This window comes from Balaenoptera ricei, chromosome 13, assembly GCF_028023285.1.
Source record: "Balaenoptera ricei isolate mBalRic1 chromosome 13, mBalRic1.hap2, whole genome shotgun sequence".
Classification (NCBI taxonomy): Eukaryota; Metazoa; Chordata; class Mammalia; order Artiodactyla; family Balaenopteridae; genus Balaenoptera; species Balaenoptera ricei.
In genome coordinates, this window is record NC_082651.1 from 13,511,511 (window position 1) to 13,527,538 (window position 16,028).

Consider the following 16,028-nt stretch of genomic DNA (forward strand, 5'->3'; position numbering starts at 1 on the left):
CTTACATTTGTTAAGGCTAGTTTTGTGACCTAATATATGATCTATCTTGGAGAATATCTGTGTGTGCTTGAGAAGAATGTGTATTCTGCTTCTGTTGGGTGGAATGTTCTGAATATGTCTGTTAGGTTCACTTGATCTAAAGTGTAGTTCAAGTCCAATGTTTCCTTATTGATTTTCTCTCTGGATAATCTCTCCATTGTGAAAATGGGGTATTAAAGTTCCCTACAATTATTGCATTATTGTCTATTTTTCTCTTCAGAATGGTTAGTATTTGCTGAATATGTTTTGTACTCTGATGTTGGGTGTGTGTGTGTGTGTGTGTGCATATATATATATATATATATACACACATACATACATACACAATGATTCTATCCTCTTGATGAATTAACCCCTTTATCATTATATAATGACCTTCGTTGTCTCTTGTTACAGTTTCTGACTTAAAATTTATTTTGTCTGATATAAGTATAGCCACCCTTGCCCTTTTTTGGGCAAGGAATCTCTTTTTTCATTTCTTCACCATGAGTCTATATGTGTCCTTAAAACTATAGTGAGTCTCTTGTGGGCAGTATATATAGTTGGGTCTTGTTTTTTTTTTTTTTGTCCATTCAGGCACATTATGCCTTTTAATTGGATTATTTAATCCATTTAAACTTAAAGTAATTATTGATAGGTAAGAACTTACTAATGCTATCTTATTAATTATTTTCTTGCTGTTTCATAATTTCTTATTTCTTTCTTTCTCTCTTGCTGTCTTCTTTTGTGAATGGATGATTTTTTCATAGTGGTATGATTTAATTCTTTCCCTTTATCACTTGTGTATTTACTGTGGGTTTTTATTTTGTGATTACCATGAGACTTACTTAAGCATCATATAGGTATAACAGCCTATTTTAAGCTGATAACAACTTAACTTCAATCATATACAAAACTCTACCTTTTTACTCCTATCCCAATATTTTATGTTTTTGATTTCTCAGTTTACCTCTTTTTATATTGTGTATCCCTTAATAAATTGTTGAAATTAGAGTTATTTTTAATAATTTTGCTCTTTAACCTTTACACTAGAGTTAAATGATTAACACATGTTTTTCTAGTTTTATTCTCATAATTGCTTTCTAGTTTCATACCACTGTGATAGGAAAAGATGCTCATATGATTTCAGTCTTCTTAAATGTTTTGAGACTTGTTTTGTGGCTAACGTGATATGTTCTGGAGAATGTTCCATGTGCACTTGAGAAGAATGTGTATTCTGCTGATTTTGGATGGAATAATCTATATGTATCTATTAACTCTCTGTGGTCTAATGTGTTGTTTAAGGCTGATGTTTCCTCATTGACTTTGTGTCTGGATGATCTATTCATTAATATAAGTGGGGTATTAAATTCCTCTACTGTTATTGTATTGCTGTTAATTTCTCCCTTTAGGTTTGTTAGTATTTGCTTTATATATTTAGGTGTTCCTATGTCTGGTGCATAAATATTTACAAATGTTATATCCTGTCATTGGATTGATCCCTTTATTGTTATGTAATGCCTTTCTTTGTCCTGTATTACAGTCTTCGTTTTGAGGTCTATTTTGTCTGATATAAGTATAGCTACCCCAGCTTTTTTTGTTTCCATTTGCATAGAATATTTTTTTTCCATTCCTTAACTTTTAGTCTGTGTGTGTTCTTAGATTGAAGTGAATCTCTTGTATACAACATATAGATGGGTCTTGTTTTTTATCCATTCAGCCGCTCTATGTCTTTTGATTGAAGAGTTTAGTCTATTTGCATTTAAAGTAATTATTGATAGGTATGTATTTATTTCCGTATTGTTAATTGTTTTCTAATGGTTTTTATAGTTCCTCTCTGCCCTTTTCTTCTTCTCTTGCTCTCTTCCCTTGTGGTTTGGGGACTTTCTTTAGTGTAACATTTAGATTCGTTTCTTATGGTTTTTGTGTACCTATTGTATGTTTTTGCTTAGTGGTTACCATGAAGTTCACATATAACATTATATATATATTGTAGATATATGTGTATATATATATATATATATATATACAACTTAAAAATATATTAAGTTGATAGCAACTTAAGTTTGAACACATTCTAAAAACTCTACATTTGTATCCCCTACTCCATGCTATGTTTTTGATGTCATATTTTATATATTTGATGTCACAGTTTATATATTTTTATTTTTAGTATCCTTTAACCAACTACTGTGGTCATAGTTAATTTTACTACTTTCCTTTGCCTTTTAACATTCAGAGTAGCTTTATAATAGGTTATAACCATAAATAGTGGTTAATCCCCTACCTTTACTATATATTTGTCTTTACCAGTGAGATTTTTATCTTCATATATTTTCCTGTTACTAGTTGGTACTTTTTCTTTTCTGCTTAAAGAAGTCCCTCTAACATTTCTTTTAGGGTCATTTTAGTGGTGACAAACTCTTTCATCTTTTGCTTATCTGGAAATCTCTTAATCTTTCCTTCTATTATGAATGATAACTTTGCCAGGTAGAGTATTCTTGGTTGAAGTTTTTTTCCTTTCAGTACTTAGAATATATCATGTCACTCCCTGCTGGCCCGCAAAGTTTCTGCTTAAAAGTCAGCTTATGGGAGTTCTTTTGTATGTAACAAGTTGCTGTTTTTAAGATTATCTCTAGCTTTTGACATTTTAATTATTATTTGTCCCAGTGTAGATCTATTTGGGTTCATCTTATTTGGAACTCTCTGTGCTGCCTTGTCCTGAATGTCTGTTTCCTTTCACAGGTTAGAGGTTTTCAGCCATTATTACTTCAAATAAGTTTTCTGCCCCTTTTTCTCTTTCTTCTTCTGGGACCACTACAATGTGGATGCTATTCTACTTCTTGTCGTCCCATAGGTCTCTTAAGCTATTTTCACTTTTTAAAATACTTTTTTCTTTTTGTTGCTCTGTTTGGGTCATTTCCAGTACCCTCTCTTTGAGGTCACTGATCCATTCTTCTACTTCATCTGGTCTGCTGTTTAACCCCTCTAGTGTATTTTTTCAGTTACGCTATTGTATTCTTCAGCTCTGTGACTTCTCTTTCATACTTTCTTATATTTTCTGTCTCTTTGTTAAAGTTCTCACTGTGTTCATCTATTTTTCTTTCAAGTTTCATAAGCATCTTTATGACCATTACTTTGAACTTTTTATCAGGTAGATTACTTATCTCTGTTTCATTAGGGTCTTTTTCTGATGTTTTATCTTGTTTTTTTCATTTGGAACATATTCCTCTGACTCCCCATTTTGCTTGACTCTCTGTGTTTGTTTCTATGTATTATTAGGTGAAACAGCTACCTCTTCCAGTCTTAAAGGAGTGGTCTTGTGCAGAGATGACCCATGGGGCCCAGATGCACTATTTCCCTGGCCACCAGAGCTAGGCACTCAAGGGACATCCCTGTGTGGGCTGTGGGTAATTGCTAGATGTAGCAGGACCACAGCTGTGGCATGGTGTGGTGTGGTGTGCCTAGTGGCTCTAGCAGGTGAGAGGGAGAGTGCCAAAATGGCACCACCAATGCTGACACTAGCAAGGCAGAAAGAGAACTCAAAGATGATGCCCACCATTCCCAGAGAGAGTCTCAGCAGGTTCCTGCCTCTCTGGAAGTCACCCCAAGACCAGCAAGTGTATCTCCTCCACACACAGTCCAGCCGCCCTTTAAACTGCCACTCCTGTGTGAGGTCACAGGGCAAGTGAGTCAGTTCATGAGCCCTTTAAGAGCAGGTTCTCCATTCCCTACAGCTCTATGGTTTTTTCTGGACATAAACCCTCTTGGTTTTCAAAGCCAAAGTTTTGTGGGCTCGTCTCTCTGGCATAGGTCCTGAGGATTTGGGATGCCTGATGTGGAACATAAACCCCTCACTCTTCAGGGTAAAGCTCCATATTCTTTTGAGACCTCTCCCACTTGTGGGTTGCCATACCTAAGGTGGGATTTTTGGTGAGACCAAGTCTCTGCCCCTCCTACCCCTCTAAATGTGGCCCTTTTATCCTTTGTTGTGGATGCACTGTTCAGTTAGTTTTCAGGTCTTTTTCAGAGGAAAGTATTTCATATACAGCTGTAGATTTGTTGTGTCCATGGGATGTGAGTTCAGGATTTTGTACACCACCATCTTGATATAGAAGCCCTCTTCTCCATTTTTAATTATTATATTTTTTCTCCTCTGACTGAATAATTTCAAATGACTTGTCTTCTGTTCCTCTAATTCCTTCTTCTGTTAGATCAAGTCTGCTGTTGAAGCTGTCTATGGAATTCCTCAGATCAGTCATTGCAGAGTTGAAGAGTCCTTCAACTCTAGGATTTCTGTTTGTTTTTTATAGATATTTAATGGTTTCTGTTTCTTTCTTGGACTCATTTTTTAAAAAATGCATTATTTTTCTAATTTTGTTTTGTTGTCTGTGTGTTCTTATAGTTCACTGAATTTCTTTAGAGGATTATTCAGAATTATTTGCCAGTCCATTTATCTCCTCTACTTTAGGGTCAGTCATTGGAGCTATATTAGTTTCCTTTGGTGTCATGTTTTCTTATTATTTGTGATCCTTGTGGCCTTCATTGATGTCTGTGCATTTAAAGAAGTAGTTGCTTCTTCCAGTCTTCGCAGTCCAGGTTTGGAAGGGAAAGCCCTTCACCAGTCAGCCTGTCCAGAGATTCTGAGTGAGGCATCTGGTGGTGTCCATTGGTGGGCTTGCTCCTGGAGTCGTTGGACAGGCAGGTCTGGTGCCTGGGTCAGCAGGTGGCTACACCTAGTGCTTGGATCCACAGGGGCTACACTATGCCTGAGTTCACTGGAGCTGGCCAGGTGCCTGAGTTTGTGGTGGTTTCTGGTTCAATCAAACTGTAAGTATTCAAAGTGAAAATCCTTGTGAGGGACTGTCCATGGCCACAGCCTTCCAGGAATGACTTCTTTTCTTTACTACTCTCATCTCTCCCCCTTTTTTCAGTGCCAAGACAGCCTACCCCATGGGTTCCAGAGACTGAGGAAAGGTGAGGGCGGGCCTAGATCTGATTGGCTTGTCCACTCCCCAGCCCCAGGCAGACGCTGAATCCTGACTTCTTTCTTTTTGTACTGATGTGACTAGAGTGCTGGCAGGGGTGTGTTCTATATCAGCACAGAACATATTGTGGTTTTAATGCTCTTTTATTTCAGGTCCTGATTCTGTAAATCTGGGGTAGAGCCTGAGATTCTGCATTTCTGACAAACCGCTGGATGATGCCAGTGTGGCTGCTCCATGGACCACACTTTGAACATCAAGGATGTACAGAACGAGGACAGTTCCATGTGACAATTTGGCAATATGTGAACAATAGCCAAATTGAGTGGTGGGAATTATGCTACCAGAGTTGGGAAGGATTTTTGGGGCTGAGGTGACTATGTTAGACCTTAAACTGAGAAGTGAAAGATAGATACAAATGGACAAAGGAATTAAATCCCAAGGCAAATCCAGTTCTGGCTAGCTAAAGAGAGTGGGGAAGGTGTATCTCTAAATTGTATTCTTATGGAGTTCTTTTCTAGCAGAGACAGAATTTCCTTCATCACATTTGACTCAATTTCCCTTCTCAGGAGCATCTACCCCCTTGGCTATGAAGGATGCCACTTCCATACTAGGGAGAGATACATAGAGGTCTTGGGTTATCTGGTATCACTGAAGCCCCCATCACCTCCGCTAATGGCACTGTGGGCTAAATTTCCAGGCCATGTAGAGCTCCATGTATTTATAGGATGAAATAAGGAATCTGAAAGGACACATAATTTTTCAGCTGTGGTCCTGAATGAGTTTGCATTAGTATATGCAGCATCCATACCAATGTGTCCTGGATGTTTGCTTCTTTGTACCTGATGGCAGGACATAGAGCCCCTCCTCTTAAGATATCCACGTGCGTCCAGTCCTGTATAAGGAGCATGGGGGTGATGTCATAAGCTCTGGACTTTCTTCTCAGAGCATGGAAATCCACTCACTCTAATGGATACTCGGGACAGGACCTCTTTATAGACTCAGCTTGATTCTGAATCCCAGTTTTGACTCGAGGAAGCCTGTTGTACATTTAATTGTAGGTGATTCATGACTCCACACTCCCGAGAGGACAGCTATGGGACTACCTAGCACAAGATCGAGAAGCAAGAATTCCTTGGAAGGGTATAGGGTGTGAACATGAGGGTGTCTTTATGTGGCCGGGTAGGCTGATGAGGTAGCTAGGAGCCTTATGAGAAACATTAGCATTGTCCCACCAGAGGCCGAAGAGGCTGGGACATTTATTCACCAGTCCCTTCCGCAATTGGTTGAGATTGCTCCTGAGATGCAAGCACTTGAGGTGTGGAGCTGACTGGTGCTGGCAATCACCACAGAGAAAGTGAACTCAGATGGGCTGAAAGGTTGGGGAAGAGTCTCGCCAGCACTGCCTCAGCTTCCCTTTGTGGAAAACCTAATGCATGTCTGCTAGCTCAGGGCACTGGAGTATCTGGGCCAACCTCCCTTCCCCACTAATGTAGAGTCCATGAGGGGCAAGGTGTGCAGGAGTTGACCTTGCCCCAGGTGAGGCTCCCTTGAGTGGAGAAGCAGCATGCACACGGGCTCTGAAAAGCTGGAGGAGCATATACTGGGGTGTTTTTTTTTTTGTTTTTTGTCTGAGATTGGCAGGGGATATGATTACTGGACCAGGAGTGTTTAGAACCTACACAGGTCTTAGGGGACCCATCCCTTTCTCGGTCTACCTTGCACCTACTGTGGATTTCCACTCTTAGGAATAACATTACAGTGTGTCATTTTGCAGTATCAGAGTTTAGTCATTGGCCATGGGGCAGTCACATAATGCTTCTTTCCTCAAACTCAATGTTGATGACTATATTCCCTGCTGGCTGCTCTTAAAAGCTTAGCATGCCTCCTTTTTCAGGGTGCATAGACAGGTCACAACCCTGCTTCCGTTGAAATTTCTTTATATAAAGCCTCACTGAATCCCCCGGCACCAGGAACTGACAAATACTCAAGGTTCAGTCCTAACCCCAGTGAGGCAGAACCTCCTCCCTTCACTACATGGATCAAAGGCTTGGGCCTTATTGGAGTCCATCAGAGCACCCGAGTACAGAGGAAGCCATAGTCCATAGTGGTAGGGACACGGGGTCCTTTGTAACCGCAAAGCCTGCTGACCTTTGATCTTCTCTTGCTTCTGGGCCTCTGGCCTTGGCAGTCCTGTCTTCTTAAGGCTCTGGGTTTAGGTCTGAACAAGATTCACAGGTACAACTGCTTCTGCAGGAAGGTAGGCTACATCCAAGAAGGTGAGCAGGTGAGGGAGTGAGGTGAGTTCTGGGAGTGTAGATTCTGACTGGGGTCATTATTGGGCTGGTCACCAGCTCTTCTTATGATTCAGGGTCAAACTGTGGCTTGGGACTGACTCAGGTCCTCTCGTGGGGTCAGTCTGCACATAAATGTCTTCACACCTTGGCAGTTCTAAAACGTCACCACCAATAATGGATGAAAAAGGTAAGGATTCAGGTAAAGTTCTACATGGAAGGGCAAAAAATTGGAAAGGGGGGACATTCTGTACCTTCATCCTTACATTTGCATTTCGAGTTTCTTTACAGTATTTTCCAGGGCAAACCCTGTTCAGGGGAATATTCAGGATGTCAATCAGCAGGTGTGGGTCCTTAAGGCCAGACCCTCAAAGCAGTCCCAAGGAAGCACCTTATGGATCCAGGTGAGTGGCCAAGATCTGTCAAAGGCAGTCTCTTTGGCCAGTACTGTTGTGTGTTGTGTGCTTAGCTTTTTATTCACTATGAATAGGCTTGTTAACTGGGCATATCTCATTGGCAATAATGAACTAGAGGGTGATCATAGTGTTGTTCTGTGACTATGTTGTGTTCCCAGTCACTGTTAGCTTAATCTCATGCAATTATACGGAGACACTTGAGAGGACAGAGGGAATCCCGTCTACCTGGGACTGAAGGAGCCGGAGCTCTGCCTATTCTGCACGGAGGTCAAGGGGCAGCCCACACTGCAGCTTAAGGTGAGTACGGCAAATAAGGGTCTTGTCCATGCCTGGCTAGGAGGGAGAAGCTCATTTATTTCACAAAGTGCTCATTTGATGGAAACTCTAGCTTTTTAAGAATCTTTTAAAGGACAAGTTATTATCCTTATGCATATTTATTTTTGGTTCTTTTTGGGTTGCATATATTATGAGAGAATAAGAAAAAATTGCAGGGGTGCTTTGAAACTAATCTGCTAAAATCACTTATCTTGCTTAAGAAATAATTCAGCAAAGAGGAAGGCTTTTAGATTTATTCCTGACGTCAATAGAATAAATGTAGATATAGAACATATAGGAGACGAATTGGGAGATTAGGATTGACATATATACACTACCATGAGTAAAATAGATAGCTAGCGGGAACCTGTTATAAAGCACGGGAAGCTCAGATTGGTGCTCTGTGATGACCCAGGTGGGTGGAATGGGGGAGGGGTGGGAGGGATGTCCAAGAAGGAGGGGATATATGTATACATATAGCTGATTCACTTCATTATACAGCAGAAACTAACACAACATTGTAAAGCAATTATACTCCAATTTAAAAAAAGAACATAACACACACACACACACACACAGTTGTCCCTTGGTATCTGCAGGGGATTTGTTGTAGGACCCCTCTACCCGCTATGGATACCAAAGTGGATACTCAAGTTCCTTATATAACCTATATAGGCATGTAACCTATGCACATCCTCTCATATATTCTACTTTAAATCCTCTCTAGATTGCTTATAATACCTAATACAGTGTAAACCCTATGTAAATATTTGCCAGCACACAGTAAATTCAAGTTTTGCGTTTTGGAAATTTCTGGAATTTTTTGTTTTTTTCCAAATATTTTTGGTCCACATTTGGTTGACTCCAAGGGTGCGGAACTGGCTGATGGAGAGGGCTAATGGTAGATGTGTGGGTAAAATCAGCTCTGATGGTTTCAGCAGTTGATTATCACTAGGTGGATGAGCCAATTAAAACATCTTTTTGACAAGAGATAGTTTTCAACTTTAAGCGAACAAACTTAATTCTCTGTAACAAACATTTTAGTAATTGCTATTCTCCATTATTTAAGAAATATTTTAGGTTATAGGAAGATCACAAACCAGACTTCTGTGTGCTTTAGGAAATCTCTTGACCTTTTTCAGCAAACAAGCATAGGCAGACACTCAATTTGATGACAGGATATAAAGCAGTGGTTTTCAACAAGGGGCAATTTTGCTCCCCAGAAATTTGTCAGTGTCTGGAGATATTTTTGGTTGCCACAACTGGGGGCTGGGTGATATGCTACTGATCTCTGGTGGGTAGAGGCCAGGGATGCTGCTATACGTCCCACCGTCCCTCCGTACACAAGACAGCCCCTGACAGCAAAGGATTATCCCACCCAGAATGTCAATAGTTCTGAGGTTGGAGACACCTGACCTTAAACAATTCTGTTTGAATTCAAAATTCATGGTAACTGTTATGTAAATATTCCTTGGCTTTCTCCATTTCTAAGCAACAGGTAATGACTAAACCTGTGCTTTGTATTCTCAAAAACTCTGATGTCAACACTGTTTTCCTTCAAAGGTTCGCAGTAAGAACCACTGAAATTGGTGGTCTAAGGTTTCACTCATAAACTTCACATCTGTAAAGTATCTGAGGCTCATAATTTTTAATGGTATAATATGAAATGGAGGTTCCCAGGCCTGTTTTAATGAATGGAGGAGACTATCATCTTGTATAGGAACTGTTAGTGTGTAAAGAATGTGGAACAACTCTTAACAGTTATGTTTCTCCCTGGCGCTTCCTCCTCGCCCTTCAGGAACAGAACATAATGGATCTGTACCACCGAACTGAGCCTGTGAAGCCCTTTCCCTTCTACCATGACCAGAGCAGCAGTACCTCCACCTTTGAGTCTGTAGCCTTTCCTGGTTGGTTCATTGCTTCCTGCTCCAATGGAGGCTGTCCTCTCATTGTTACCCAAGAACTGGGGAAAGCCTACACCACTAACTTTTGGTTCACTGTACTTCAGGCTTAAGGTTGGTCTAAGGTTGCGGGTGGTTCTCCAGGCAGAGAATCTTGTCTTGGTTTCTTCCATTCTAGCTTTCGAAGTGCTTCTGAAACACAGCACTATAAATCAACTATCCTTTAATTAAAAAAGAAAGAAAGAAAAATAATAGTGCTTCTGAGATGAACGTTGTCATACCAACCATTCAACAAGGGAAGGCAGAGTTGCCAGAATTATGTCCAATTTCTGAAAGTACACACCAGGTTAAAAGGGGAATAAGCAGTCAATTCTTAGTCTAGAAGGAAGGACACATCTGTGGTTGGGCTTTTCACCCAAGGGTACCTTACTGCCCTCCATACATCCATGCAATGACCTAACATCCATGCAATGTTGGGCCGAGCTATATGTGCTCTCCCAGGGGCCACATGGAAAACAGTCCAGGGAAACTGAGGGTCTTTGCTATTGCCATGTAGCTAAATTAAGACACCTTGACAAAAATAATAAAGAAAACTCTACTTAACATCCTTGCTAATTATGCTTCAAATAATAAATGAAGGTGATGATTCTTTCATTTGGAGTCCGGATCTCTAGATTTTCAGATACATTTCTCTGTGACATTGTATCAAGATCTTTTGAATCCTGGTGGGAAGAAGCAGACATAGAAATTCCATAAAAGAAAAGACCAAAAAGAAAGCTTAGGGACTTCCCTGGTGGCGCAGTGGTTAAGAATCCACCAGCCAATGCAGGGGACACGGGTTTGAGCCCTGGTCCGGGAAGATCCCACATGCCATGGAGCAACTAAGTCCGTGCACCACAACTACTGAGCCTGCACTCTAGAGTCCTCGAGCCACAACTACTGAGCCCGTGTGCCACAACAATTGAAGCCCGTGCACCTAGAGCCCGTGCTCTGCAATAAGAGAAGCCACTGCAATGAATAATAGTCCCTCTCGCAGCAACTAGAGAAAGCCTGCATGCAACAACGAAGACCCAAAGCAGCCACAAATTAAAAAATCAACAAATAAATTTATAAAAGAAAGCTGAGCCCCTCCTGGGTGTGGCTTGTGTCTCAGTGAAGTTATATATTCTGCTGGTTTGAATGAAGAACTAGTGGTGTTTATGAAACTTTCACCTAAAGCATTATCACTAGATCTCATGGAGAGTTAAATTTGTGAAATAAAAATTTTGTCTATCAGTTGCTCTGTTATGAATGGAATGACTTTAATGAGATATCACGATCATAATATTGATTCCTTGCATTCATAAGGAGTTCTATCATTTGTAAAGCAGGTTCCCATGAAGTCTCCCATTTCTAAGAACCCAGTAGGATAGTTGGGGAATGTGGTATCTTCCTAAACTCAGGTTTCCCCTGGCTTCACTACTGGGGTGGGTGGTACAAAAAAAGCATCATTAATAGAAATCATACTTCATATTTCAGTGCATAATGCTAGTGCACAGCTAATTGGAAAGTTCCCCCATCCCATCCTGGCAATGGTTTCTGAGAGTCTTCTGTGGGTTTTTTCCATGAACTCACAAGCCATAATCTGACATGGCTCCCATTCATCTAGAGCATATTTATTACAAAGGTTTATCTCTTCTTCTACCTTTTTATGAAATAAAGTTTCTTCCCACATCATGTCGGTAAACTTCATTCTCCATTATATGATGATTTCCCTTGTTGTGATTTTTTTACTTTCCATTATATTTTTACTTGTCCCAAGATTTGGAGAAAGATGTGGAGATACTATTTTTCCAAACACATTGATGACTTCCTGGGCCCCGCAGGCATTGCCCCAACCTCCTCATCCCATCCTAACACCTTCTGCCTTTCAGCATTTGAGTGGCCACATCAGTGTCAGAGATTAGATTTATTCCTGGTGATAGATATCACAGCAATCCCTGAGCTTTCCATTTCTCATGGTTCCTACGAAAAGGTAGACCTGTTTCTCCTCTGCCTTTCCTTATGTAGGTAATTTCCCTAGAGCTGTGAGGTGACCAAGACTCTTAAGAGACTAAAAGGAGCTCTATTAAGAATCACACTGAGGAAATTCCCTAGAGGTCCATTGGTTAGGACTTGGTGCTTTCACTTCCGGGGCTTGGGTTTGAGCCCTGGTTGAGGGGAACTAAGATCCCACAAGCCTCGAGGCACAGCCCCCCCAAAAAAAAGAAAAGAAAAAAGAAAAGAAAAAAAGAAAAAAAAGAATCACACTGGGATGATGGGCATAAACTGGATGCTCTTGGACCAACTGGGTCTATGGTCTCCTGGGTGCAAGGTTGGAACCCATGTCAGGCTCCCTAAGAACTCCCTCCCTAAACACCCTGTCCTGGCTGAGGAGCCAGGGTGAGCCCGAATGTCTCTAGGTATATCGATCATCCAGCTGAAGGTGAAGCTCCCAGTCTCCTCTACCTGTTTGAAAGATTCTCCTGGGGCACTGCATTCCTGATATGGGACAGGAGAGCCGCCCCTGACCCTTCTCCATGAGGGGGACAGGAACTTGCCCCTCATCTCAAGTGATGTTCCTACAAGGCAGCTCTCTCCCTTTCTCTCTTCCCAGTCCTCCTCTTATTCATAGAATACTCCATTCATTCCTTTGTTTATTTAACAAATTTTTATTAATCCCAATAATGGACTAGACACTATTCCAGACATTAAGGATATAGTTAACAAGACACACAAGTTCCTTGGCCCCATGGAGCTGGCTTTTTGGTGGTGAGGACAATGCATACATACATATGTACATACACAAATAAATATCCATGGCCATGGAGACATATATTTTATAAAGAAAATAATAGAGAAGAATTAGAAATCAGAGCATGAGTGAGGGGGCTCTTTGAGATAGGGCAGTCAGGGAAGACATCATTTAGAGATTGTTTTTCTTGCAAATGCATAGAAGTGAGGGGGTGAACCCCATAATGATCTGGGGAAACCCACTCCTGCAGGGAAACAGGAGAGGCTCACTGTGAGGATGAGCTATCTGGTGGGAGAATCAGCAAGACGCCAGTGCAGTTAGAGCAAGGAGGGTTGGAAGGGCAGGGATAGAAGGCGTGTGGAGAGACAAGCAAGGGCAAGGTTATGTGTGCTTGTGTAAGCCATGGTGAGAGCTTCTGGGTGTGATGCGAAGCCACTGAAGAGTTCTGAGCAGGGGTGTGAAGGGACAACATCGACATCTTTGATCTTGCTCACTGCTGGGTGGAAGTTTAACACTAAGGAGGTAAGAACAGAACCAGGGAGACCAGTTAGGGGTTATTGCAATACTCCCAGGGAGAGAGTCGGTGGTGGATTTCAGAGGACAGAACCCTGATCAGTGGTTGTGAGTTACATGGAAGCAAATTTTGGCATAGAATGAGTAGATTTTCTTTTTTCTTTTCTTAACATTTAGGCCTGAACAACAATATGGGTTTCAAGGGTAATGATTCCCTTTCACCACCAATGTTGAGGCTGAGTCTGATTCCTAATGCAGAGATAGGAAGCCAGAAGATCTCCAAGTTTCCACCTACTATGTGAGTCTCCTTGGACACAGTGCAGTTTTTAATATCCACCACTGAGCACAAGGCCTCCTATGTGCTTCAGTTAACACAAGGTGCAGGAGACCATGGCCCAAAGGAAACATATCACATAGTGGTTAAGAACAGAAAGACTGGAGGAACCAAGATGGTGGAGTAGAAGGACGTGCTCTAACTCCCTCTTGCGAGAACACCAGAATCACAACTAGCTGCTGGACAATCATCGACAGGAAGACACTGGAACTCACCAAAAAAGATACCCCACATCCAAAGACAAAGGAGAAGCCACAATGAGACTGTAGGAGGGGCGCAATCAGAGTAAAATCAAATCCCATAACTGGTGGGTGGGTGACTCACAGACTGGCGAACACTTATACCACAGAAGTCCACCCACTGGAGTGAAGGTTCTGAGCCCCACGTCAGGCTTCCCAACCTGGGGGTCCAGCAACGGGAGGAGGAATTCCTAGAGAATCAGATGTTGAAGCCTGGTGGGAATTGATTGCATGACTTCGACAGGACTGGGGGAAACAGAGACCCCACTCTTGGAGGGCGCACACAAAATAGTGTGCGCATCGGGACCCAGGGGAAGGAGCAGTGACCCCAGGGGAGACTGAACCAGACCTACCTGCTAGTGTTGGAAGGTCTCCTGCAGAGGCGGGGCGGGGGGTGACTGTGGCTCACCTTGGGGACAAGGACACTGGCAGCAGAAGTTCTGGGAAGTACTCCTTGGCGTGAGCCCTCCCAGAGTCTGTTATTAGCCCCACCAAAGAGCCCAGGTAGGCTCCAGTGTTGGGTCGCCTCAGGCCAAACAACCAACAGGGAGGGAACCCAGCCCCACCCGTCAACAGTCAAGCGGATTAAAGTTTTACTGAGCTCTGACCACCACAGCAACAGTCAGCTCTACCCACCACCAGAGCCTCCCATCAAGCCTCTTAGATAGCCTCAACCACCAGAGGGCAGACAGCAGAAGCAAGAAAAACTATAATCCTGCAGCCTGTGGAACAAAAACCACATTCACAGAAAGACAAACAAGATGAAAACGCAGAGGGCTATATAGCAGATGAAGGAACAAGATAAAACCCCAGAAAAACAACTAAATAAAGTGGAGCTAGACAACCTTCCAGAAAAAGAATTCAGAATACTGATAATGAAGATGATCCAGGACCTCGGAATAAGAATGGAGGCAAAGATCGAGAAGATGCAAGAAATGTTTAACAAAGACCTAGAAGAATTAAAGAACAAACAAACAGAGATGAACAATACACTAACTGAAATGAAAACTACACTAGAAGGAATCAATAGCAGAATAACTGAGGCAGAAGAACGGATAAGTGACCTGGAAGACAGAATGGTGGAATTCACTGCTGTGGAACAGACTAAAGAAAAAAGAATGAAAAGAAATGAAGACAGCCTAAGAGACCTCTGGGACAACATTAAAAACAACAACATTCTCATTATAGGGGTCCCAGAAGGAGAAGAGAGAGAGAAAGGGCCAGAGAAAATATTTGCAGAGATTATAGTCAAACACTTCCCTAACATGGGAAAGGAAATAGCCAGCCAAGTCCAGGAAGTGCAGTGAGTCCCAGGCAGGATAAACCCAAGGAGAAACACGCTGAGACACAAAGTAATCAAAGTGGCAAAAATTAAGGACAAAGAAAAATTATGGAAAGCAGCGAGGGAAAAATGACAAATAACATACAAGGGAACTCCCATAAGGTTAACAGCTGATTTCTCAGCAGAAACTCTACAAGCCAGAAGGGAGGGGCATGATATACTGAAAGTGATGAAAGGGAAGAACCTACAACCAAGATTACTCTACCCGGCAAGGATCTCATTCAGATTCGATGGAGAAATCAAAAGCTTTACAGACAAGCAAAAGCTAAGAGAATGCAGCACCACCAAACCAGCTCTACAACAAATGCTAAAGGAACTTCTCTAAGTGGGAAACACAAGAGAAGAATAGGACCTACAAAAACAAACCCAAAACAATTAAGAAAATGATCAGAGGAACATACATATCGATAATTACCTTAAACGTGAATGGATTAAATGCTCCAACCAAAAGACACAGGCTTGCTGAATGGATGCAAAAACAAGACCCATATATATGCTGTCTACAAGAGACCCACTTGAGACCTAGGGACACATACAGACTGAAAGTGAGGGGATGGAAAAAGATATTCCATGCAAATGGAAATCTAAAGAAAGCTGGAGTAGCTATACTCATATCAGATAAAATAGACTTGAAAATAAAGAATGTTACAAGAGACAAGGAAGGACACTACATAATGATCAAGGGATCAATCCAAGAAGAAGATATAACAATTATAAATATATATGCACCCAACATAGGAGCACCTCAATACATAAGGCAACTGCTAACAGTTATAAAAGAGGAAATCGACAGTAACACAATAATAGTGGGGGATTTTAACGCCTCACTTACACCAATGGACAGATCATCCAAAATGAAAATAAATAAGGAGAGAGAAGCTTTAAATGACACAATAGA

General features: G+C 41.6%; 1 protein-coding gene across 1 annotated transcript; it reads left to right on the forward strand.

The window, feature by feature from the left end:
• The first annotated feature begins 7,474 nt into the window (after nt 1-7,474).
• On the forward strand, nt 7,475-10,042 carry LOC132377312 (interleukin-36 alpha-like). The gene is given in 6 exon segments (XM_059943488.1): nt 7,475-7,487; nt 7,589-7,654; nt 7,657-7,701; nt 7,872-7,913; nt 7,916-8,010; nt 9,827-10,042. Coding segments are annotated over 6 exon segments (477 nt in total).
• The last annotated feature ends 5,986 nt before the right edge of the window (nt 10,043-16,028 follow it).